Source organism: Sparus aurata, chromosome 11 (genome assembly GCF_900880675.1).
Source record: "Sparus aurata chromosome 11, fSpaAur1.1, whole genome shotgun sequence".
Lineage (NCBI taxonomy): Eukaryota > Metazoa > Chordata > Actinopteri > Spariformes > Sparidae > Sparus > Sparus aurata.
Window position 1 is genome coordinate 19802553 of NC_044197.1, and position 26956 is coordinate 19829508.

The 26956-nt window shown below is 41.2% G+C and overlaps 2 protein-coding genes across 4 annotated transcripts in view; both read left to right on the plus strand.

The window, feature by feature from the left end:
• Positions 1-12301, plus strand: part of armc9 (armadillo repeat containing 9) — a 28165-nt gene extending 15864 nt beyond the window's left edge. For 2 of the 3 annotated variants that reach the window (XM_030433858.1, XM_030433859.1), the window contains 10 exons: positions 62-138; positions 669-743; positions 948-1038; positions 1273-1325; positions 2235-2333; positions 2913-3028; positions 3810-3979; positions 4561-4666; positions 7409-7599; positions 11146-12301. In XM_030433858.1, coding sequence (XP_030289718.1) covers positions 62-138; positions 669-743; positions 948-1038; positions 1273-1325; positions 2235-2333; positions 2913-3028; positions 3810-3979; positions 4561-4666; positions 7409-7599; positions 11146-11168 — 1001 coding nt within the window. In that variant the 3' untranslated portion in view covers positions 11169-12301. Of the gene's footprint in view, positions 1-61; positions 139-668; positions 744-947; positions 1039-1272; positions 1326-2234; positions 2334-2912; positions 3033-3809; positions 3980-4560; positions 4667-7408; positions 7600-11145 lie in introns of those variants that run through there. The other variant, XM_030433860.1, reaches the window with a different exon arrangement.
• A 9636-nt stretch (positions 12302-21937) lies between these two features.
• On the plus strand, positions 21938-26656 carry b3gnt7 (UDP-GlcNAc:betaGal beta-1,3-N-acetylglucosaminyltransferase 7). The gene is made up of 2 exons (XM_030432245.1): positions 21938-22205; positions 24033-26656. The coding sequence occupies exon 2, from the start codon at positions 24034-24036 to the stop codon at positions 25276-25278; it is 1245 nt and encodes a 414-aa protein (XP_030288105.1). The 5' UTR covers positions 21938-22205; position 24033; the 3' UTR covers positions 25279-26656.
• The last annotated feature ends 300 nt before the right edge of the window (positions 26657-26956 follow it).

Below are 26956 nucleotides of genomic sequence, written 5' to 3' on the forward strand. Positions count from 1 at the left end.
TGAAGCATGTGTGTATGTTTGCGTGTATGTGTGTTTGCATTTGATGGCTGTCTTTGTACAGGAAAAAGGAAGTGTGCAGAGAACGCCAAGCATGTGCTAAAGGTTCTAACTGACCTCCTCGGACATGAGAACCATGAGGTGATGCACACTTCTGTCAACACACAAATGTTACATGCACAGCATGTAGAGGTCACATTCACAGAGGTTGAATAACATGGATGCAGCATACATTACTTAATAACACAAGCAGTATGGGGACATAATCACACAATCAAAAAACAACAAGACTGCACCTCAAAATAGTTCATGTTGATCAGTTGAACAAAAATGTCAGTACCACTGTAAACCAGCAGCAGGCACATCCAGGCTTGTCATAAGGTTTATGATGCCTTCCAGAGTGTCGGGAAGTCTTGATAAAAATGAGCTATGGCCTTCGGAAACTCTATAAAGCATGATCATCAGTAGTATCATTCAAGTTTTATAAAAGGCTGTCAGCAACATCTATATGTTCATCTGGAATACTGAGCTTTCTGTGTAAGAATTAATTTGTACTTGCCATCAATGTTTCCTTTGCTTTTGCACGATCATACAAGCTGTTACCATTTGGCCTGAGATCATAAACAGAGGGGTTGAGTCCATGTGTGTTTGTGTCTCTTTGCCTTCCTCAGATTCGGCCATATGTGAATGGAGCCCTGTACAGTATCCTGTGTATACCCTCTGTGAGACAGGAAGCCAAAGAGATGGTGAGATCGCAGAAGTGTCTTCAAAATATAAAATATATTAGTACATGCCTCAGACATCAGTATCATTGTTAACTGCAAAAGGTTATAATCAACGCACTTGTAATGCTGTGGGAGAAAGAGCTCAGGTGTGAGGTGAGGATCATTTACTCTTCTGTAGAGCTTGTTATGTGTTAACTAGTTATGTGTTTCTCCTCACATGTGCAGAGTGTAGAGGAGATTCTCCGCTGCTACAGCAAGGAGGAGAACCCAGACCTCAACAGACAGTTTGAGTTCATCATTAAACTGCTCAACTCAGGTAAGTGATGCCAAATGTATTGTTACAATAGATATTTTCTACTTTATGACTGTGTATTACATACAGCATGTACTGTTCATATATGTACAGTGAAGATGAAATACTGTCTAACATTTTAACTATATATGCGTTTCACTCTAAAGTGAAACAGTAGGTGACGCTACTGCTGTTGTTGTTTTTTGGAAAGTGTTCTGACTTTTTTTAATCCTTGTGCTGTGGTTGTGTTCCACCCAGCTGAAGAAGAGGGGCCAGAGTCAGACGATGAAGAAGAAGAGGATGACAATGATGTAAGTTGACCCAACAGTGATAAAGTAATGGTTTTCAGCATCCTATTACCTACCCATCTACACATTAATTGAACACGTCTATAGGAATATATGACTAAAAATAGCACAGAACTGGGCAATGGGTGAAAAATGAGGGTGAGAGGAAGCATGTTCACAAGAGATCACCTCATAATTGACACCTTTCCCAAACCTGTAGATGGCAATCTCAGCATGACACAGATATTGGGTGTCTCCTGCCTATGTGTTTGTGCATGTGCATGTGTGTATAGAGGGGTTGATGGGCCTGGCAGATTGGATCCGTGGGAAAGTGGGTTATCAAGATAAGGTACTGTAGAAGTATTTAAAGTGACAGGGGTTTTCAAGGTGTGTGTGTGTGTGTATGCACATATATACATATATAAATATATACAGCTACTGCTGTTCCCCTCATGGTCTTCTAAAAATTCTCTGAGTGAGAGTCATCAGAAGCAATTAATACCACACATAAAAGATTGCAGTTTCTAGTCTAAACAATTACTGCCCTGTGAAACTCACTCACATTTTGATGAGGTGCTTTGAGAAACTGGCATGCCTCCATCAAAATACTGTTTGTTGATTTCAGCTCAGCTTTCAGCAATCTCAATATACATTGTTACATTGAATTTTAATTGTATTATATTCTGAGCCTGTGTAGTTCACCTTGATACCTTGATTTATGGTGGGAGACTTCTCATAGAAGTTGGAGATACAAGGCAGAGGGTTATGATAGCTGCTGTGTTGATCGCATTGTCAACAAATCTGAATTACTGACAATGCAGCCTAAAGTAGTCTTTTGTGACCATTATGTTCCAGATGTTTTTCAAACACATCTTAGGTCCACTACAAAGAATGTCATTTTTCATGTGATTTACTATATTTGTCCTGTGACAGGAGGATTTAATGGAGACAGACCTTGATACAGAGGATCTCCTTCAACCACAGCCCAGGGAACTGTCTGGGGAGAGTCTGCTCACCACCGAGTACCTGGGAGTAAGAGCAAACACACGCACTACGCTCCTCACTGTGCTCAAGTTAAACATGCCGTTACTTACCAGAAACAAAGTTTTCTGGAAGTGTCCGGTCAGCCTAGCTGCACGTACACATTTGAAGAGGTTTGGTGGATGTGTGTTCTACACAGTTCCTGAAATGATACCTGAGACATGGAAACTGATAATGTTTGTAATGCCATGTGAGGGAACGAAAGAGGAGGCAAGTGCTCAGTGGCTACAGGAGCAACAGCATGTATGCTTTACAATAAACGTGGTCCTGTTAAAGAAGCACACGAGCAGGACCTCACGTAAAAGAAGGCTGTTCCAGTAATAAAAATCTAACCAGTTTGACATTTATCTTGACATTGGTCATGTACGTGGGGCACTGGCACTAGACCAGCCTTTACTCTGGTAGACAACATTGGTGTCATGTCCTTTAGTCCCAGAGGTTTCTATTTCTATTCTTTTATTCACTGTCTATGGGTGCATTTCAGGTTTTGGTTTTGCATGCCATCATCACTGCTGCCTGTCTGTCTGCTGTTTTGAAATGGCGAGTTCACAAATTTGCTTAATTCTCCAGATTATGACCAACATGGCAAAAGCGAAGAGGAAGTCAACACCTCTGACACAACCAAGTGCCGATGAACCCCTACAACGGCCGGTCACACCAAGTTCTAATCGTAATGTCAACACAGTGTAAGTTACAAGTAGACAATGCCAGACAGTCCAACATGGATATCACTCATAGGCTGACAAGGTAATTCATGGTTGAGTGACATGAAGTGTGCAGGATACAGTTTAGTTTCTTGCTCAAGGGTATTTCAGTTGTACATTGTACAGGTAAATTGATATTAATTTCCAAATGATGGGGAATACTACACTTAGATTCTGTTTTCCCTAAAGGCGGACCAGTTTACAACAGCACAGATAGCTTGTAGTTTGACCTATAGGTCATTGTGAAAGTGATAGGGCTGTCCCTTTTGTTCAACCACAAGTTTATACAGCATTACAACTAGCACAGTAGGTCAAAGAAAGAATGGTTTCAGATACATTTAGCTATTAATCAGCAGGAGTCAGCAGGTGGAGACTGGATCTGGAACCACTACATACTGGAAGGAACTTAATTGTCAAAGAAAAGTGTAAGCTAGACTGCAGGGATAAAAGAGAGAGTATTATTTTAAAGTAATGGATATGACAGCTTTGAGGGATTGGTGTCCTACACATGAACTGACCCAGTGTTAAGGGAGCATCAACTCACAATAACTATTTGATACACTGGTTTTATATCTTACTAACTAGAACCTATGGTAGTGATCATCTTCATTTAGACATTAGGGCAGAGTGTTGTACAGCCATGAAACAGTAGCACAGATAAACATCAGCAAAACTGTTCACATCAGTTAGAACATTCACATCAGTAAAACCGTTAATGACAAAACCTTTGCGTCATTATTGTTTGTGTTTGTGTCATGTATAGGGATTACAGATCCTGCAGTCAAGGGGATGAAGGTAGCAGGGATGGGGAATACCCTCTGAGCAGACAAAAGAGCGAACACGGAAGTCTGCCTCCTTCCCGACACAACACCCGACCTCCTACGCGTTCTGGAAGTCGACCCAGCACTGCTGACTCCCTACGTCACAGCATTGGTGGGTGGATGTGATCAGCCTTCCAAATGTAACTTGTCAGTGCATAAATTCAAATATCAAATAGCTGTCAAATTACCATAAAAGTAAAACAATACATCTTTGAGAAGTGCTGTCAGAATGCTGTGGCCGTTCATCAGATGTTTGTAGCCAGATTACTCACACTTAATATACTTTGTGCGTACTCAAAATCAGCTGCATATTTGTAAGACAGTTTCATTTCCCTTCCACCTGCTGATCGTTACTTGGTTTGAATGAAATTCATTTGATGTGATGCCCAGTGTCCACTAGGCATGGAAGCTCCTGCTTCTTTCTCAAAAAGCACTGTCTCAGCAAGACACGACTCAGCAAAATGGACACCAAATGGCAAATTACCTATAATAGCTTTTCATAAAACCAGTGTCAGCGTGGCAACAGGTCGTGCTCATGTGGACCACAAATGTGTAACAATACTTGTATTGGTTTATTCAAGTTTTGATTTGTTTAAAGCTTGAAAGCCAGACAGATTATTACACTTCCAAAAGTAGTGTTACGAAAGTTGAATACTTCCTTTATCTCTGTTACCTACAAACACACACCCTCAGACTCAGAGTGTGGCCGGCTGTCCCAGGAGTCAGAGTTGGATGGGCCACATGAAGGGCGAGCCAGAAAAGGACGTTCCCAGGAGGAACACAATGGACACTCTGCCAGGTACACACAAATGTTAAGTGTATATACACACACATGAACCAAGACTGCATGTGTTTTCATGAGTGTTGCTGCAATATCAAGGCTGATTAAGTTCTTTATTGATTAACTCAGCAAGGTGCCGTATTTGTTTATGATGATTTAGAGATATTGATTTCAAGGTATACTTTGGTATGAAAACTAATTGTAATCATACCATGTTCATTTTTGCTACATTTTCAACTGGTGAGATGGATAAATAGTTAAAGAATACAACAGATATATAATAAACTTGTGGGTTTGACCTCAAATTCACAGAAAATACAACAATAATGCAATAAAACTGCAATTGTTCAGCTATTTGGTGGCAACTACATCTCATAAAATGGAGTGAACTGAGGTAAGGCTGTCCGAGAATGATGCAAATTTTAAAATTCGGTTTAAGTCAGCTGAGGTAAAGCTCTGAGATGTGTGTCAGTGTATTTGTGTGTCTGTGAGAGATTTGGCAGGAGTGTTGATCTACACCGATCGGTGACTCAGCACTGCCAAGCTGGTCTTTGAGACTGTGACATGCGTTTAAACGAGCAGTGCCCACAAAGAGACCCATTCAATCAAACCTCCCCTGCCTCTCCTCTCCTTTAAATCCCAGAGGAACTTGACTCCTGAATCCCGCCAAGAGTAATGAGTCCCAGGAAACCGCCTCAGTTATCCCAGCTCCCTTCTCCCAGGAACGTAAAACACCTCTAGAAAAAACGACTTCAGTGGCCTCATTTCACACCAGTTGGGAGACGAGACTTTTATAGTGAGAGGAGATTTCAGGACACAATCATTGATAGGTGAAAAGAATCTTAGCAACACAGCAATTTGGCAAATATCAAATGAAAAGATATATATTTTTGCCTTTGTTTCTAAGGTTAATGAACATGCTGTTTCCCTCCCCTATTTTTTTTTTACCAAAGCTCTGTTTCAGACTCGTTAATTTAAAAGTGATATCTGAAAGGCCAGCCAGGCTGTTTTCCATTCAGACATCAAAGTAAAAGACTTTGTGTGGAGTATTTTAGTTTGGATTTGAATGTTTTGGTTGCTCCAGGGAGGGATGAGCAAGTTTATGGAACCTGTTAAAGTCCTCCTCTTTGTTTTCGTAGAAGGACAAATGCTTTGTAACACTCAGTTAAAACAGACGATATCAGGGATTCTGGGGCCAGTGTGACTACTGTGAGTAGAAACAAGACTTGGATGACTGAAATCCATCCATCTATTATGGTATAGGATTGCTCTGTAGGATGTAGGTCATTTGGCTCCTGTCTGATAAGGACATTTGCAGTTTGGGGCCACAAGGCAGAAGAGCCATGTGATCCGCAGTGATTCTCAGACTCAGAGAGACATGATTACAAATTGCCTTCTTTGTGATTTTCGTAACATGATAGGGCCTTTTTTTCTCATTCCATATTTTACCAGCCAATGTGAATTAGCTTCAAAATGTTGTGTAATTTACGTCAAAGGATGCAACTATGAACTGTAAATACAGACTAGCATTGCATCCAAATGTGCATGATACAGTTTACTAGAATACATTTCATGGATTATTTCACAGTAAGATGGATACTACTGAAGCGTTTGCATCCTCTATTCAATCATCCCAACATATGCTGGAGATCTGGTCCGATCGGAGAGACGGAAACGGAAGCTTTGTGTTTTTAAAAAAAAATAATATGGCAAAGTTAAACAAGATTCAGCCGCCCTAAATCCTATACATGGTGAACCTGACAAGCAGGCTAAAACCCAAAATAGCCACATCGTATGACCTTTGATGAGGAAATGAAGCTACAAAATAAAAGAGCACACTTCAGACAGACTAATGACTGACATTTCCAAATGGCCACTTAAGTTATTTTTGTTGTTGGTATCCAAATAGTAACCAAACATTATTATAGGCATACTTTGTGGGGCTCAATGTGAGTCAGATTAAAATGCCCACCATGGTGAACTCCCTTGACACTGTTACAATATCTGTATTCTTCATTACCATTTTGTAATGGCTTCTTTATAGGTTGCTTGGAATCACTGACAAAGAAACAGAAGACTGGAAACATAAGATCATGAGATCTGTTGTTATTATTCAGAAATATGTAGCCTGATCCTTAAAACTGAAGACAAGCTGCGTCTCATTTTAAGCATTATGGTGTCACATGCTTTTTATAGTATCAAAACCTGCAGTTTATAGGTTAATGGCTTTAGGTGTATGGTGTGGGTGACTCTACTGATAGCTGTCCCGGCTGAGTATCTTGGAAGTATCGATAAAATAGTCTAGTCACCAGAAATGGAAGGTATTGACTGAAACAAGCGAAATGGATGCTATCGAGTGTCAAAGTTGTTCAAGGTTGATGTTGTACCCAAGACAGCCATGATTTCTGTGAAACCTTCTATGAAAGGAGATCTGTTCCTGGCTGTAATGTCCCACAGCAACTGAGCAGCTTGTCAGACAAAAGGATGACCTCTCTGAACGATCCTTCTAACCATATGCAAGTGAGAGATGAGAATAACTGTAATACAAAGCAAATAAAAAGTGAATCAATCAACGTTTCTGTCAGTTAAGCTTTAATATACATTATCTAGATGTTCCATACCCAGTTTAACTCTTAGCTTGTCATATTTTGTCTTGCATATTATATATTTTTGAGATCTGTCATAATCAGTGTGTCTATTATGATTAGTGATGTAGTGGTCGTGATTTTCCTTTCGTCGTCTTCTCTTCCTGTCATTCAGCGGTGATTACATCCCTGCATTTGAAAGCCTGCACAAGATTCCCCGTACACCTGACACAGCGGGCATCCAGAACAGTGATCACAGGGGTCGAAGCCTCACTCTGGCACCCCAGTTTTCCCAGTCTGAACCACAGCAGAGCAGCCGGCCAGGCTCCGCCAGCTCCACCGGAGGAGGGGGGCGGCAAAGTGGAGGTAAACATAGTCTTGGCGTATCAGAAAATATTTATATGGAAACGTTATGTTTTGTGATACTGTATCAATTCCCAAAAACTGCATGCGTGGACTCGAGAATGAAAACTAATGAGATATTGGGTCAAGGTCACCGTAACCTCAGAAAAAAAAAATGGCAAGGTTATGACATTTTATATCCAAAAGGTCAAAAGTCAACCTCTCTGTGACATCATAATCTTGCGAAAAATGTCCTGGCCATTATTCAGCGAATTTGCTAAAGAACAGCAACTTGACTGGCGCACAGAGGAATACAAACACGAGGCGATCATTTACCGATACAGGCAGTTCTTTCACTCAGATTGCACGCACTCAGTGTTATGTCAGATGTTACAGGAACTGTGATTAATACAAATGCAGATCCTACTGTTCTGACTGCATTAAAGCACACTTTTTTTCACACGACAGTTAGTTCTTTATACTGTGACAGTTTTCCTAGAGTGAGATTTTGAAATAAATGCACCATTAAACTGTTTATTGAATTGTAACCCCTTTATCATGGTGCGTATGATATTTCTAGATTCTTGACAATATAAAACCCCACATATGGCTGCCAGCCACTGCTGACAGATTTACTTTGTCTACTCTACCTGCCATTTTTGAAACCAGCGATAACCAGCCCTGAACTTGTATCATAATTTCACTCTCTCACAGCCATCAGAAGATACAAAATGTAATCATGGAACAATAGCAGATGCCCTGGTATTTATTCTAGTAGCAGTTAAGAAATGCACGTCAGTTACAGGACTGGGTTTGGCTGTTATCTGCCTGTACAACTCATCCATGCAGGTAGTGCGTCATAAAACTGTCCTATCATAATGTTTACGTTGGCAATTTTGCATTTACGGTCAGGATTTTATTTTCTGACCATCATCCCATTCTTTTTTTCCCTCTCTGTGTTTCGTGTATGTTTATAAGATAAATGTTATTTTCCCACTCCTTACAAACAGGTCTTACCAGAATTGTCCCCTCTAGTTGTTGTAGAAACAAAAAGCGGGCTTACAATAACATGCAGCAAGACAAAGTTTGAATTTAGGGTACGATGACTGATCATGCTCCAGTTTCCCTTGAGCTCATGTCTTGAGTTACGCAGCGGTTATATCTGGAATACTGTAACAGAATCTACCATTACTTTGTTTAAAACCTCTTGCATAACTGTTGATGACACTCCATTATCTGTTGACAAAAAATAGTTTGGACACTTCATACCTTACTCACAAAATGGATTAATTCACAAGTTTTTTGTAACTCAACTCGAGTTGAGATTTTGGACTTCCCGTCCTTGTTCTCTATACATACTCCTTTACATATATATAAATATATATCTAATGAGCATATAAACATTACAATATAAAAATCAATAATAATCCCAGAGTTAATTTTGAAGCCCTCCTGCATTTCTATTCCTTGTAAAAATCATTTTTTGGTACATTTTTCTAAACCCTCCATCTAAGATGGTTTTATCCATCTGAACTTGCATAGCTTGTGTGGCAGTACATACTGTATTAGTTTCATAAGTACGACATTACTCTTTTTGGGCTACTGAAATTAGTTTGGAAATCTTTGCATACAGGCTTTTATTAAATAGAAATAGTTGGCCAACAGTGACGTAGTCCCCCAGCCCCTCCCTACCACCGCCACATATTTATTTGCTGTCAACTTCACATCTGAAACATACAAGTTGAGTCCCCCACAGGGAAGATGGCCTGATCAGTTGCTCTGGTGCTCTCAGTTGGGTGATAACATCTCTCCATGCTCTCATGCATCTTAATTGCATTTGATGAGCGTTTACCTCTGGCTCTTACACGGGGTGCCCTTACCATAAAGCCTGTAAAAGGGCCTAATGGTCAGTCCGAGCCACCGCATCCTCCTATGCGCGTGTGTGTGTGTGTGTTGTACATTCGAGGTCTGGCAAGTGTCAAGCCTCGATCGACTCATGAGGAAGTCACTTAATCGTTGCTCTGCCTAAAGTGCAAAAAGCAGACACACATGGCAAATAAAATAAGTGCACTTTTACTTTGAGCATCTTTTGCTTTCACTGGTTTGTTCACTGCAAGCTCTCTTTTTTTCTTGAGCTACTTTCTTTTCATTTTTGTTTTTACACTTTGAATGCCGCTTCTGCTGACTGTCAAGCGTTATTATGCCTAATATTTGCTGCTTGGTGGAGTCTGGCAGTAAGGAAGGAACGCCAACCGCACGCTGAGACAGGATCCCCTTCAGGCTCACTTTTGGTAAACACATCCGTTGTGAGTGACAGTAGACGCTGCTTCGGCTGAGGAAAGACAGAGGAGCTGTTTTTGTAGCTGACCACCCACTCAGCCCGCACAAACGAGGAGGGGAGCCGCCGCTGCCATCGCCATGTTGAGAGGATGGAAAAAACTGCAATATCCTAGCCGAGTCGATGTTGACAGGGCTGGCTTCACGTGATGAGAGATCCCCATTATGTTGCCATGCAGCTAGAGAAAGTGGAGGAAGTGCGGCAATTTCTTTTGTTTTTCTTCTCACAAATAGGAAGGAAAGAACGTCACAGAACCGTCATCCTTACCTTTGTAGAAGTGGTGCTTTTGATTTTAAGTTTTATCAAGATGATCAGTTGATTTTAACCTTAATTTTTCTTGGTAAAAGTTGAATGAGCACACATTACCAATATGCCTCAGCGTGAGTTAAGACATGCTCATTCATTCAGACATCTAAAATGTGAGGAACATTTTAGTAGTTTGGGGGTAATGCCCCTGCCACAGTTGAACAACCAAAAGGAAGTGAAAAACTGTGGTTTTAAAGTCTAATTAATTCTGCTTCGAATGGTTGGCTGCCATAATTTAAATTTTCAGCAGCCAACCATTACAACTTCCCATCGACATCTAAACGTCATTGTGCAGAAAGAGTCATGCAGATTTTGACGTGAGAAGGATGCTTCACATTCCTGTGCTGCGGGGGGTGGGGTCTCTGTTCTTAAATGTCGGCTTAACGTGTACACGTGCAGGCAGGATGTTATAACTAGTCTGGAGGCCTATCCAGGTCCAATTTGCAACCTTCCACTGAAAGTTTCCTCGGCCCGTCAAATTAGTCAGCTGACATATTTTCTGTCAATCCATGTTGATCTGTGGAAGCGCACTGAGCAGAAAACAAACTGGTTTTCAGCTACGGCAGGTTATTAAAAATAGTGGCTGAAAAAATGAGTACTCGCACCGCTGCAAAGCCGACCCCCAAAGTTGGTGTACCATTGGAAAGTACAACCCCCCATTGGGGACATTTTGTTCCCAATGTTCAATGGTAGGAGACGAATTATGTCCAGCAGTTAAACTTTTGAAGTCGACAATGTTTTTGCATGTTCAGAAATTCCTGATTTCTAATTCGGGGAGATGAATAAACACGATTTAAAAATCATGCCAGGATGAGATCGCAATTTTTTGTTGTTGTAGTTGTTGTTGTTGTTTTTTTACTATCTCCTCTCCTTCACCCCACATCCCTCTTTCCTCCTCTCCCTCTGCTCTCTCTCCCCCCTATCAGGCAGCCAGTCCAAGAGGAGGTGAAGAGGGGGCTGTCACCATGGAGTAGCGCTATCTCCCCGGGAGCATCAGGCTTCCTGTAACATCATCCCCCCAGGTTGTGATCAGGGTCAGGGCAACAGAGATGGTCGAGGATCAGCGGCAGGAGGAGGAGGAGGAGGAGGAGGAGGAGGAGGAGGCGGGGGCTTGAACAATATGAAGGATTGTGGCGCTGCACCCCCCCCCCACCTTTCTGCTTCGGCACAGACTTCTTCTGTGACTTGATATGAGGTCGGACAATAATCACAACCCCCAGGTGATAGTTTCAGGAACACCTCGATATGCGCAACATCCTGCAGCAATGATAAAACACATGCGTATGACGAAATAGGGAAGTGTAGCTCTGAGTTTGTGCATTACAAGAGAAAATGTTTGATCACCCTTTTCTATCTGGCGACTGGTGCTGAGTGGTTTTCTGACATAAGCACATTCCTCTTTTTGTTGATGAATCCTAAACCGTTCATACATAAGCACAGTATGGTTGAACTTGTTTTAGCTACATGTAAACTGCAGAGAAAATATTCTTATGTTCGTCTTTCTTTATCCATCTCAAAGTTTGATTCATTCAGTGTCAGGCAATGCAATGTTTTTTTCTGTCTTTGAATTGATTGTATAGATATAAAAAAGAAATAAAATAGTGAGACATAAGCTTATTTGCAAAGTTCTGGTATCGTTTCTACAAATATATAATCTGGATTTCGCGATTTGCTGTATATATTGATTTTCGACTCGGGTGGAAAATATCCATCCACATAAATAAATAATTCTATCAACTTTACTTCAAACCTTCTATCGGAGTAGCTGCTCTCGTTTTTAACCTATGCTCCAGGAAATGTTTACAGGGAAAACACAGGATTTTGACCTGAGTTGTCAGGTTAGTGCATGTTTTCAAAACAGCTTTTTGCTGTTACTAAACGCTACCATCCATACGACTTGAATTTGCGTGAATGTCTTAAATCCAGCATTTTTTTTCATTGTACATTTGCACTGTTTTACCAGGTGTCCTGATGTGCGGAATATTTATGTTCAATGCTGCGTTTTTGTTGTAATGCAATTTGATAGCAACTGATTTTGATACTTTGTAAGTGGTTTTGAATAAATGTGTAACGTATCTGGTCTTTTCCTTGTCCCGTTAACGTCTGTGGTCATTGAAATTCTCACTTACATTTCACTTGTTGAAGGATTCTTAGCTCCGTGCTGCAATCCAGTTAGCTCAGTGCTGAAACACAAATCACCTCCCCTTACATAATTGCTGCCAGCGAGTTGTTGGCGCATTGTGCTCGCCTCCGTGCTGCTCCGTGCAAAGAAAAAACTCTTTGTTTTCAACTCATCAAGATGTCCCGCAGCAGGAAGATTTTCTGCTCTCATATCGTGTTGTAAACTGAAAGCTGTGTCACTCACACACCAGCTCACCTGACAGCTGCACCCTTACAGACATTCAGGGGACACGAGATCTTCATTAAAGCACCCATGAATAATCATCATTAGCATTCAAGAGACTGTAAGAGCTGTTGTCACTCTCTACTGCTGAATACTTACAGTCTGTTTACTGTGTTAGTTATTCACCAGCTGCTTTGGTAGAAAGTACATCAAATACAATGCTGATCCAAAAGGTTTTAAAGTGCAAGTGAAATATATCAGCTAAGATGGTGTAATGTAAACATCCGACTTTCAACTTTTTTTTGGTCATGTTGCCGGTTACCATCTTGTCTTAGAGGATAAGTTCGTCCAAGAAAGAAAATTCAGTCATCTGTTCCCCCAATTTCGACTGAAAGGTGAGGAAAGTCCACACAACATCAGCTGAAACAAGTGGGGACTTGTTTTAAATTCACATCTTTAAAACCTAGATAGGAAGCTATCTAAAGCAAATTGATTGAAATTATGTTTATACACAATTTTTAAGATGAGCTCTCCACAGCATGGGTGTACAAGCTCGACCGCACGTCGAGGTTGTAAAAAAGACGTCTTCCAAAACCTGGAATGTTAATAAAATGTCCTATTTTTATTGCAATCCTATATTTGACAGCCTGTGACAGTCCTGCCTGTTGCAGGTTTGACTTTGAGAATTTACCTGTTCGCCCCTCAGCAGTGCCTTGTGTTTCCATGGCCTGGGGCAACAGGTCTGAAACATCGTCGTTAGCTTCTTCAGCCAGCAAACCGGGGTCCTGGTATGATGGCTAGTTGGTCACACTGACATGACTTACTGGGTCTCTTGAATAGAACAGAGGCATCATTAATGTTACACCTTTTGCTTTCCAAAAATGAGAATTTGATGAGAAAACCTGCCTTTCTTATGTGGTCCCTAAGGGGATGACATATTCGGCGAATAATATTGTGAACGCTGCCAGTGAGCGAGCAGCACAATGTGAGGAAACAGGCCGCACATGACTGACTGACGCACTTGCAGCCAGGTGGCCGTGTAACCCTGAGCTCGAGCCGCGCTGGTGCTGGCCAGCTGCGACGGCGACAGAGAGGAAGCCGCTGCTTTCTATCAAAACAAAAGCGTGGATAAAGACTGGAGAACTGGCCTCACAGATATGAAAACGATCAGTGTGGCTTTTTTTGGCAAACTGAAGGGACTCATACCGGTTTAATGACTCTCAGGGCTTTTACAACACAAAGTGCAGGGAAACACATTTCACCGCCAGGGTGGATCTGATCTGAAGGCTCAATCACGAGAAATTGTGAAGCTATTGTATTTTAATACAGCGGTGGTTTATCAACCAGGCAAAGTGGGCAAATAAAAGCCATGATTACCTCACATAGAGGCCTGGCTTGAAGAGCTTCCATGTCAAAATCATTCAATCATCATTTTCCAGTGTTGTGCTCATAATTTGCTTACTCCTGTTATTCCCGAGACCCAACATTTCCCCCATTAATAATTATTATACTAATGATGATGATGATAGTCGAGGTCAAGCAGGACCACAGCAGCAGAGCACAGACGCTCCAGGTTAGAAGACAGCTATCAGCAGGTACAATGGGGCGAAGCTGAACCAGGAAACAGCTTCTGATATGAGCAAGATAAGTTTACTTGATGAGTCAACCTTCACCTTTGAGGTCACTTGTGAAAACGTGGCTCCATTAATACAGTTAAACGTGAGAGCCGGCTATTTTAAGACTTACAGCTGCTGCACGTTGAGAGTCGCCGCAGCTCCGTACCTCTTCAGTTTATCTGGTGAGAAGCTGTTGTCATCCCAAGTGGGAATGATTTTCTAAAGAAACTGGTTTGTGAAACTTTTTTTAAGAAGACGGTCAAATCGTCGACAGCAGGAGCATCCTCCACCAAAGTCCCCCGACCCATCATCAGGATCACTGGCACCCCCTTTCAGAAACGTTTATCAGCCACAGCTATGTGCTCCACTGATAAAAGGTGACGCCAACCAAGAAGAGAAAACATCTCAGTGTCTCTGTCTGCTGGACCGTCTGTTTCCTCCTGACTGGTTCTTTAGAGTGGATAGATAGAAGCCCCCCTTTTGTTGTAAACACTTGAAGCTGTGTCTCTTTACTCTGAGGCCATGTTTGGTAGTTTAGTAAGGCCACCAACCTCAGGAAAAGAATAAAGACGCTCACTAAAAAAAAAAACCATCATTGCATGTTGACAGAGGGCTCTCTTGTCCGAGCTTTAGATATTTTTATAAGCCAAGCATTAAAGGTTAGGGGGCCACTGATCAAACAGAGTAAAGACTGACTATTTGAAATTCACTTTTACATTTCTGACCTTCTCAGGAATGTCCTCACAAACAATCTCTTAACCTTTAGTGTGAGTGCGTACACACACACACACACACACACACAGCGGGCGCACATAGTGTGTGTGCACTCGAGTCAATCCAAACTGCAGGTCAGCGTGTTCGGTGGGATGTGGTGAACGCCAGGCTGAGGCTGTTGGACAGGAAGAGGATGAACGATTAATCGCTGCCACGGATGACAGCTGCGCCAGTTCAACAGCGAGCCACGTTAGCTGCTTTCCGCTGAGCTGTTTCTGCAAGTGCCGCGGGTGACTTCAGTTAATCCTTTACATGTCTTTGACGACAAATGGTAAACAATCTCAATTCGAGGGCCGCTTACTTGCTTTCTCTGGAGACTTTTAATTGCATTTGCTTATCAGTTCCTTTCATTAACGTCTGCCTGTTCTTCTACTCGTTGAGCCTTGCAGGGCGATAAAGTTAAACTCAACAAGAGCTTGCAATAAGAAGGAGTCGTGCCAACCAGGAAGAAACACTCCTTTATTTATGTCAGGCCGGATCCAACCTCAAACGAAACATATTTAAATCTGCTCGATCCAGAGTGTACCCCGTTATAGATACAGGCCCTGCGGTTTTACTGAAAACACCCTAATCTCGCAATGTAAAAGAAAGTGGGAAAAGAATCCCTGGAGCTGTCCTTGTTCACAAAATGGCTGCATTGATGCAGAAAACCTGTGCAGACTCTACTTTTTTCGACAAAGAATATTGATCAGGAATCGGGGGAATTGATAAAAGATCGACAAGAATCGAGAAGAAGACCATCCCTACTGGTAATATGTGTTTACGGGTCTAGGACAGTACTACTGAATGTAAAAAATAAAGCAGTATAGAGCCTTTTGTGTGTGTGTGTTTTTTTTTCTAAAGTAAGACGAATGTGTGAAATATAAAAGCATATCTCTGGTTCTGCCGTATTGATTTTGACCATTTGTTTTATAAAACTTTCCACAATGCGTCGGATTCGGGCCAATACCTGTCCTTGGAGACAGCAAATACCTCTGCTGACGATGATCAGAGTTTTTCATGATGCTGAAATATGCTGCTGATCACACAGTGAACACGCCAGGTTTCCCAAAATAACATGATGTCAATCATTAATTATCATTATTCTTGTGACCTTGCCTTTAAGTGTGTAGCCCTAATCAGTGATGTATTTGATAAAAACAGGGGGCTGTGTCAGCACTGCCAAAATCTTTGTAGAGCACTATGTTAGATTTTCCTAAGTGGTTGGGTGCTAGTGACCTGTTTTTTTTTTTTAAAATGTATTGTTTACTAAACCCATACGGAGCCTCCGGGTGTTTAGAGGGGGGGACAGGTGTTTACCTATGGCCACAGTTGACAGCATTCAGAACATAGCTTGATCACATCGCCTTTGTTCTGGCAGCCCTTTCAGAGAGGAACATCCACAGTTGACGTTTGAGTGGAAAGAGAGAGGGGGAAGAAAGAGATCCCCTCAAGACATGCTTTTTTTTTTTTGTTTGTTTTTTTCCCGAGCAGTAAATTCTTTCATGGTGACAGAGGAGTTAGCAGCCAGGGCCCCTCACTCATCCAAAGAAGGAGGGACAAGTCAACTTTTTGATCACTCCATCACGTTCACTCCAGTCAGACAGTTGGCAACAGTCAGACAGACCAAAGGTAACCCTCCCCCAAGTCCTTCCAGGTGTGTTAAACCCAACAAGGGATCAGCACAGACTTCCTCTGAGCTGAAAGAAGCAGCATTGCTTATTGATGGGAGATCCACCCCCGCCCTTCCCCCCCCCAAGCCTCCCAGCTCACCTTGACTTCCTCGTTCCTGCGTAAACAAGAACAAAAGGTGAAAAAGACGATTAGCAGTCAGTGAAGGTGGGTAGGACAGTGTGACGAGGGTGGGTCAAGTTGCGTGATTTCACCCGCAGGCGATAAGGATTTCACAACTCTGCCAGGATTTCCCAGCATGCCGGAGCTTTTGTCACAAGACTGAGCGGTTTCCTCTGAAAGGGAGAAAAATGTTTTGTGATTATTAACCCATCCTGGTCTTGATCTTGACACTTTTGTTCCGAGACTTTTTTTGCAATGATGGAAACCTGTTCAACATGGGGGATTATTATTATCATTATCATTATTACTATTTTTATCATTATCATCACTATTGACACCTATCTATTAACCATTACAACAAGGTGTGAGCGCAGCATTGGTTTATTATAAACTAATAAAGATGTATTAGGCAACCTATTGTGACATCTGGCAGACCAAAGTCATTAGAGTTAACGCAAACTAGGTGCGAAAAAACATTTAAGTTAACTGCTATAAAATTTTTAAAAAGACTAGAGGTAAAAAAAAAATAAAAAATTTAAAAGTGTCCTTAATGTCTTTAATTTAGTCTAGAGCTTGAGGAGGTATTTCTTATTAATAGGATCTTTTTTTCTTAGGATATACTTTCTAACCGCCCCCCTCTCACCTTGACTTCTTCGTTCTTGCATAAGCTAGAACAAAGTTGGCCGGTTGGTGAAGGTGTTGAATACAGGTGTGATCTCACGCACAGAGGATAAATACTGCATGACTGGACTTCTTATATCTTGCCCTAAACAAGTCAACAAGTTGGAGTTGTGTGTCTGGCCATCTCATGAATGCAGTTCCAGCATTCCCTCTACATTTACCTTCACCAGCTCCTGAAGAAAATATCTGGTTGAATGCTCCATCGTGTTCGTCGTAGGCCGTTAAATCCAAAACAGTGAGCTGAAAGATGCTGAAACACTCCTGAGAGCCGAAGGTGAGTGTAGAGTTGGGTGATCATTTTCTGTCAACCCCCTCTCAAAGACAAGGAGCCATATAATCTATTGTTAATATAAAAGTATTGATCACATGAGCTGCTGTCTTCATTCTTAAACAGCCACAACTGCCGATGAGAGTCTATCTGACCTGAGTCAGGAGGAAATCACGGGCGAGCTGTTATGAAACCAAATAAAACTCAACATCACCTTGAATAAAACGACAGATTTTTCCTGGTTTAAACATCATCATTTCAGCTGATTTAAGTACACAGCTCAACAGAATATCTAGGTCATATTTATCTCTTTGCAGTTCTAAGGGCTGACATGTTTCGTATTATATCTTTAAAACATGAAAATCAACTAAATTGAAGTTACAAGGCCACATCCTGACACCAGCCACCGGCTACAATGAGTCACCGCGCTCACAAGTGTCTCCAACGCTGCCTTTCCAGCCGAGGGAGAGATGAGGGACTGTTGTGTCCATCACCACTTCGCTCCTCTTGCAGCACTTGCAGAGCCTGAATCCACAGAGAGGAAAAAAAAAAAAAATCTAAAAACCTAAACGGGAAAAAACAGGGCCAGCAGGCAACAGGATGCACATGGCCCTGAGAAGGATGACTGGTTGGATCCAGGAAATGGAGAGAGAGAAGGAGAGGAAGGAGAAATTTTGCATCACAGCTGTGTTCGGATTGAAAAAAAAAAAATCCTGTTTTGAAGCACGGATAAACGTTTTGTTGCTCTTTCCGCAGGCCGTAAAGAGGTGGAGGGGCAGCTTGCCACAGCAGGGGTTAAGTGCAGTTGTGGCGGGGACAGCAATTAGCACTGCAGTTATCACCGCCAGTCGTCATTTTGTCTTGATGCCTGAGAGATCTTAAGAGTAAAAATCCTCCTTGCGAGTAAGCTTTTGTTTTATGTCCATATATGTCATCTTGTGCTGAAGTTTTTCCTTTACTGCCGGCAAGATTCATGAGTCATGTCGAAGGAGTGCATTTATCAAAAGCGCTAACCTTTCTTCCACAGAAGCTAGCCCACTGAAATGACACTTTTATGGGCTGTAACATGAAATCCTTAGTCACACAACAGTGTTGTCCAAGGCTGGGCTTCTGATAAAAAAAAAATAACCTGTGTTTGCACTTTAACCACTCATTAACACCAGGACCTGTCTCTGGCATCAGTAACATACCAGGACGTCCACTATATAGGATGAATGATATTTAATCAGTTGTGCAGATCACTGTTTACTCTGTTAGTTCCTCTGCATAATGTAAACTTATCCAAGCGTGTTAGGTTGCGTAATGTTTGCATAAAACTGAGACATTTGTCATCCTACGTCCTTCATTTTGCAAATATAAAGAAGACAGACTCAAATGTTGACACCACTTCCTCCTTTTTATAATTCCTCTTTCGGGTATCGTTTAATGCCATGTTCGGTAGAGCACTTAATGAACAGAGCTTTTGATTCGAGGCGGTTCAGTCACCTTTATGTAGTTTTTGAGAAGAAATTCAAACGTGGACCTTAAAAGTTGTATTTATGTATTCGATGAGCTGTCAAATCTCTGACTGCAACCACATCTACCCTAACACTACAAACACTCCCTGTTTGGAAAGTTCATACATCAAATATGCAAACAAAAAAATTGCCTTCTTACCAATCCGCAATGTTAGCGTTCATTAGGATTTAAGTTTCTGATTATCTGATGAATGCTAGTCTAAAAGCATTTAGGCCTCATGCAGACCGATAAGGCGTTGCAGTGATAAGCACAGGAGTGTGAAGGCATACTGCGTAGTCCATGAAGTCTGCCAAGAAAAACAGTTTGTAGTTCTTTGGGAGCAACAACTCTTCCTGGGAGCCTTTCTCCATCCGCAACAACTTTCATTCTGAATATTATAGTAGAAGGCTAAGTATATATCACAGCACAGTGGCGCTGTGGTTAGCCTTAGCCTCACAAGGTCCTGAGATAGAATTACCGCTATGGCGGGACCTCTCTGTGTCCAGTCTCCCTGTACATTAAACTTATTATCCAGTTAGTGCCCTTGACCGAGGCACTGGTTTAAACCTAGAGTTGGCACATTGGCTGTCCATGGCTTTAACCCAGATGTCCAGTTTTACCATGTTGGACAATGTATGATATGTGATGGAAATAAAGATTATTCTTATTGATGGTAATCATAGTCATCTTATAACTACATTTAATGTTAAAGGCTTGAACAGCAATACGGTCTGATCGCCGGCTTATGCGATTGGCCATCGCGGCGTGACGTCGCGTCACGTTTTGCAATGAGGCCTAAATCTCCTGTTTGCTCTGTTTTGGTCTCCTCCATCTGTCTGCAGAGTATGTCAAACGTCCCTATACACTTTGCTATACTGTGTGGAATAATTGCGTGATGTAAGGTATGTTTGGCAAACAAAGCGGCCTATGGTAACCTGTTTGTTGTGTGACGGATGTACAGTACAGTCATTGCAACAAACAATAGGAGTAAAAACAGGCGTGACTAAAGTAAAAGTTACTGCCTGTTAGGCAAATACTTCAGTCGTGTGAGTGTGATAGACGATATCTTGGGCGTCTCTGTGATGGTGAAACTAGTTTTATCTGATTGTTTTTTTCATCTGATTCTTCAAAAGCTTTTTCTTCAGCTTGCACACATGCATGAAAACAGGAAGGGTTTCCTCTTGTGTTATCAGTTCGTGTGCAGATATCTGCAGCAATCGCTTAACTTTTCAGTGGTAAAAGAAATCAAAGAAATTCACTCAGGTACTGTGACTTCGTTTGATTTCTGCCTCATCATACTTTTACTCCACTTACTTAGACTCTTACTGAAGTAACTTAGCAGTAATTTATTATATATATATATATATATATATATACATATATATATACATATATATATATATATATATATATATATATATATATATATATATATATATATATATATATATATATATATAATATAGATAGATAGATAGATAGATAGATATAAAATATATAATCAGGGTGTCAAATATGGTACCTGAAGTATAAACAGTGGTTCAAGTTTGCTCCATCTGAGTGCGATACAGCATTAAACATTTATGTCTCAAATTCAGCAATCCAGCAGCCTACATATAATAAATGATGGAACAGAAAAAGGTCCATTTTGACTAACAAGCACTGGTACTTTTACTGATTTCACTTGTTTTACACAGCAACAGGAAGCAGCTGACTGATGGGAGGAGATGTCAGCACATTAACTTTGAAGAATAGTTAAGATGTGCATTAGAAAGCTAAATGCAGAGTTAAGACCCTCACTGAGGACACTGAAGTCAGTATTGTGCAGTGATGGAATGTAACCAATTGCAGTTCCTGAAGTACACACCTTAAGTACAATTTTGAGGTACTTTTTTTTCCATTTCTCTGCTACTTTAAACGTCCACTCAGCTGCATTTCGGTGGAAAATATCGTACGTTTTACTCCACCACATCAGTCTGATAAGTTACCAGTTATTTTTCAGATCGCATGCTTTATCAGAGCCAAATGAGTGCACTTTTAATGAAACATATTTTATTGACAATAACATAAAACAAGAAACACTCATTCGGATCATCAGATCTGGCCATATTCACATAAAAGTGACTTTTATTTGCACTTTTAAAACTTAAGTAGATTCATTGCCAGAACATTTACTTTGGATAGTTAAGTACATTTGAGATCAGACTAAAAAACTTTAAGACCTTTACTTGAGTAGCATTCACTTTTACCAAAGTACTATAACAAAATAACCTCTACTTTTGCTCAGGTATGACTTTTGGGTGCTTTGTGCAACACTGGTACTATTGTTTTAGGGAATGCGTGGAGTTAAATGGCCTCAGGAGGACTTCTCTTCATCAGGTATTCATAGCAGTGTGGTGGGGGTTTTGACAAGAAAGTAGGAATATTAAAAAAGTATGTTTGAACAGGACAATACGTAAAAACAAGACGACCCTTGAGGGCAGGTGACTCAGGAGGCAGAACTCAAACATATATGGCAGTAACACAACAGCAGGTCCGACCTCCCGTTTGGTTTTCTCATCCCGTGAGACTCAATTGCGTCGAAGATTAAAAAAAAAAGAAAAAAAAAAAAAAAGAGAGATCCAATATTTGCACTGTCTGAGGAAGATCATGGTAATGACGATGGCGCATCATGAGTATGGGGGTGTGTGTACACGACGGGCGGACTCCGTTCTGTGTGTGTGTGTGTGTGTGTGTGTGTGTCCGAGCCTTTAAAGAGCGCCTCTCAGTGACGGAGTGAGCGCAGAGCTGAGCAGCAGCGCAGACCACACAGCGCACATCTGCACCACCAAGCAGAGCCACCTCCAACCTCTCCGCCCGCGTCGATGAAAAGGATTATTTCATTTGATCTCTTTATTGTTTTAAGCCGGCGAGACAAAAACTGAACCACCTCCCACTTTTTTTTTCTGCGGTCGTTTATCTGCGTTTTCTGTTGGGGGTATCATCTCGAATCGAACCGCGTAAAAAAAGGAAAAATAAAACTCAAGAGAAAACGTAAGTGTCATTTTCTTTTGCGACATTTCATTGATGAATGACAGGTTCACAACTCTACTGGAGGCTTACCTGACTTGTTTGTTTGGTCTGGTTGAATCTCAGCACGTTTACCGCCCATGAGTCTCGAACTCCCGATCTCAAAACTCTTGGAAGTTTACTCATCAAGATTTTAACTGTAGAAAATGTTTCACTGCTGAGATTAACAGAGCAATATAGGCTGTTACCAAAATTCAACAGCTTGTTTAAAGGGGGAAAAAAAAATAATCTCAAGATGATACAACGGATCTTTGAGGTATTTTATAAGAAAATAAAACAATAAAAATTGTAATTTCATTATCAATAAAAGTGATTTTCTCTTGATTCAAAATATGCATTTCGGTGTGTTGGCTTATCAAGAGTTGGTGAGGCCCTCGACTTCAAGGGGCCCACATGGGAGTGTCTCTGGGGTCGTGGATGTAACGAGCCCTGGCATGAAACGCTCCAGGAGGGCTTACTTCACTTTCCCCAAGTATACATTCCACATGTTGCCTCAGAAGTGACACTGCTCAGATAAAAAGTAACAAGCGCAACTTATATCTGTTGTCTGTGAGTTGTTTTACAGAGAGCAAACAAAAAAAAGACAAACCAAAAACATACTGGTGTATACTGAAATACACAGAGAGACAAATTACTTCACGTTAGATTGCAGTCTGTCTTTTCCTTTGGTTTTTGTGAAATATAGCTTCAGAGAAAGTAGAATGGGATCATAGTGTAATGGCAGCCGTCCCCGTAGGCTGTTCTTTGCTTTGCTGGCTGTAAAATTGCGATTGTATCTCTTTAGGTCTTTTTAACATGTGGCAACCTATCATCTGTTCTTGCTTTGTTTTATTGGATGACACCAAAAGTGTTCTCTTCTAATCTCTCTCTCCTAATGTGACCGTGCGGTTAAACCTCTGAGGGATCATTTATGGATTTTTGTGCATTGATGGCCTTTATCTTTAGATACTATGTCATTGTCCCAAAATGTTTTAATTACGGTTCAGACCACTTCATAATCATGTTTTCAAAACTGCTGTTTAAATCAAGTTTATAGTTATCAGTTATGTAGTTATTAATAGTTTTTTATTTTGTTTTAAAATGGTTATAATTCCATATCTCTCAGAACTGATTAATGACAATGGTGTAGTTGAAAAACGTATACTTGGGGTTTTATTCTCCATCTCAGGTCATTCGAGCCTGAATTTTGCATTTTTTGCGATGATGCAGATACTGATGTTAGTGAGTAAAACATTTGGTCATTAATGTGCACATTTTTTTTACTGTGATCCCTCAAATGTGGTTATCAACCCCAAAATCATATAATGGAGGCAGGATATTTTAGAGTTTAAACATCAGGGGACTGAAACTGTTAACTTCACCCAAAATCTGAGTTTAATAAGTTATGAATTCGATTGCAAGATCCTGGTCAACTTTTACAGAGGAGCAATAGAACGTTTCCTGAGTGGAAACATCACCTGCTGTAGCACCAAGAACAGGGAGGTGCTACAGCAGGTGATTAAAACTGCACAGAACATCACAGGTACATAAAAGGACTCAAACATTATTGCTTTTTTTAAACCCTTGTTTTAGATATGACAATAAATGTACCTTGAATCACCTAAGCATTGTTTTCTGTGCTATGTAATTTTAAACACAAAAAGTTTTCATATGTCATATATGTGAAAGGCCAATATCTACTAGACGTATCATAGTTAAATTACAGTTCAAAAACAGAAAATAGACAAAAAAATCTGTTCATAGGTGGTAGACGTATCTCATATTGACATGTTGATCTTTGTCTTCACACAGGATGTACAGCAGAGATCGCTGGAGGGTGTACAAGAGGGTGTGCTTCATGTTTTTCCTGGCCGTGGTGGCGCTGACTGTTGTCCAGAGAGGGAACATCAACATGGGGGCTCCCTTCGAACTCCAGAGGCAGGCTCGCATGGATGCCTCTGTGGGAGTGGAGCCCGGACTGAGGAATGACTTTTACCTGGGAATAAAAACCTTCTGGAAGGCTGGCAAACACCTGGCGGTGCCTAAACCTCAGGCCGCCACAAAGCAGCCCAGCATGATCACTAAGGAGAGCAGCCCCAGAATTTGGGATGTAACCAGCACCAACTGTACCGCCAACCTCAACCTCTCAAGTCAGGATTGGTTTGTGGGCCTGGAGCAACATTTCAAACAGTTCATGCTTTATCGGCATTGCCGCTACTTCCCCATGATCCTCAACCACCCAGGGAAGTGCGCAGGGGACATATATTTGCTTATGGTAATAAAATCCGTGGCCACGCAGCATGACCGCAGGGAGGTCATCCGAAAAACCTGGGGAAAAGAGCAGGTGGTTGATGGCAAGAGGGTTAAGCTCCTTTTCCTTCTTGCTAAACCCCCCAGTGAGGAGGAGAGAGTGAACCATCAGAAGCTGGTGGAGTACGAGGACCAGATCTACGGGGACATCCTCCAGTGGGACTTCCTGGATAGCTTCTTCAACCTCACGCTGAAAGAAACTCACTTCCTCAAATGGTTTCACACTTACTGCCCCAACGTACAGTACATCTTCAAGGGGGACGATGACGTCTTCGTCAGTGTCGAGAACATCTTTGAGTATCTAGAAAGCACCAAGCATGTAGAGAACCTGTTCGTGGGGGATGTGATTTTCAAGGCTAGGCCCATCCGTAAAAAGGAGAACAAATACTACATCCCCCAGGCTTTGTACAACAAGACACTCTACCCTCCATATGCAGGTGGAGGCGGTTTTCTGATGGACGGACCTCTGGCGAGGAGGCTTTACTGGGTGGCAGACACCCTGGAACTCTACCCCATCGATGATGTGTTCTTGGGCATGTGTCTGGAGGTGCTTCAGGTCACTCCTATAAAACACAACGCCTTTAAGACGTTTGGCTTGGTGAAAAATAAGAACAGTAAAATGAACAGAGAACCCTGTTTCTTTAGGAGCATGATTGTGGTGCACAAGCTGCTCCCGTCGGACCTCATGGACATGTGGAATCTGGTCAACAGCGACCTGGTCTGCTCACAGAAAGTGGAGATCCTATAGCTTGATGAGTAACACCAGGTATGGACGGCACCAAGAGCTGCACCTCGTGGATACCTGTATGACGCAGTAAACTCTCCATTATGTGGAGAGGGACAATATTTGAATTTGCAGTTTCTGTGCAGCAATGCAATTTTCGGGGGAGCAAGTAAAGTAAATTATATGGAGTTTTTAATGGTTGTTGACTTAGAATTGTGTATTTATATTGGCATTGTGAAGGACTCACACTGTCAGTAGATTCAGAGACAAGATTCAGAGTCCGTAGATTCAGAGACAATAACAGGAATAACAAATAAAGGCGTTGTGTGGCCAACACCTACATATTAATTTCTGCTGGTTCGATGTGGTGAAGTTTTCATTGGCCAGGGACCAAGGAGCCTTGTGGCAGTGAGCTGGCACCCAGCTGCTAATGATTGCAAACCCATTAATGTGAATAGATTTCAAAGATTTATGTTAATGGTCCACCTTGCAAGAAAGATGATTTATGAGTCTCATTCCCAACTCTGATAAATACTGACGCTTTGGGATGGCGACCGATCCAACCTTCAGTCCCAAAGCGTCAGTATTCGACGAGTCGGGAACGATACTCAAAAATCAAGTTTCTTACTCAAGTCTTCTGCGAGGACAAAACAATAACTCAGTTAATTAATTTACTGTAGCATATCGTGCTTTCAGGTTGGTCGGAGGGAAATCATGCTTGGCTTGGTTGGATCTTAGCAATCATGCACACCTGTCCTGTAGTAATATTAGCATTTTGGGTTTTGTACTAAGTGTTACAACATTGCTTTCACTTGAACCAGTATGCTGTAGTGGCTTAAAATGGCTCCAAGTAAGAGAAAGAAACAACCCTCTCTACCTCAGTGATTTGGTTAAAACTAATTTCTAATGTAACCATGATAAGATTTTAATTACTTTTTGTATCGTAGAGGTCCTTGCACTCTTCTTCGTCTATTATTATTATTATTATTGTTTTTTTTTTTGGAATGTGACTGACTTGATCTGGACTTCTACTACTCTAAAACTACTGGAATCTTGTAAAAAAGAAAATGTTACTTGTATGCTGTTGTTGGATTTGAATGTGCTGATATACTTGACATGGGTTCGGTAGAGGGTTTATTGATGACACTGTGAACTAAAAACTAATGCTGGTACGAGTATCTGACATGATAATTTAATTGTCCCCCAGTACAGGGCAGATGTGGGATTCTTCTATTTAATTTAAAGCATCAGATGAAGATATAAAAGGACTATTCAATGATTATAAAGCTGAATATTTGGGGGGTAGCGGGTGATGATTGCGTCTTGGTGATGTACATATGTGAAAAAAAAAAATCTAAAATGTACATAGAAAGGCATTTGTAAATAAACATCTTGACAATGGTGTTGTCTTTGAAAATCTGTCCTAGATCAGCTGTTTTTGTGTTCGGCCTTAATCAGCATGGAACATCTATGTGAAAATCTGCATCAAGTCACCTAACAATAGTGTCCAGTGTCGACATGTGGGGATCAGTTACACAGCTAAACGGTATAGAAAACATGTGTGCTCAAGCCGCTACAAATTTGATAATAGTGTACTCGTTCAATCAGTGATGAGCAAGAGTATGTTCTGTCTGCATGTGATGAGATGTGAGGAGAGCTCATATACATATAAAAGACAGCTGCTTTATGGCGCTTACAGAAC

Coding starts and splice junctions, on each gene's coding strand:
- b3gnt7 (XM_030432245.1), top strand. CDS start 24,034: ATGTACAGCAGAGATCGCTGGAGGGTGTACAAGAGGGTGTGCTTCATG.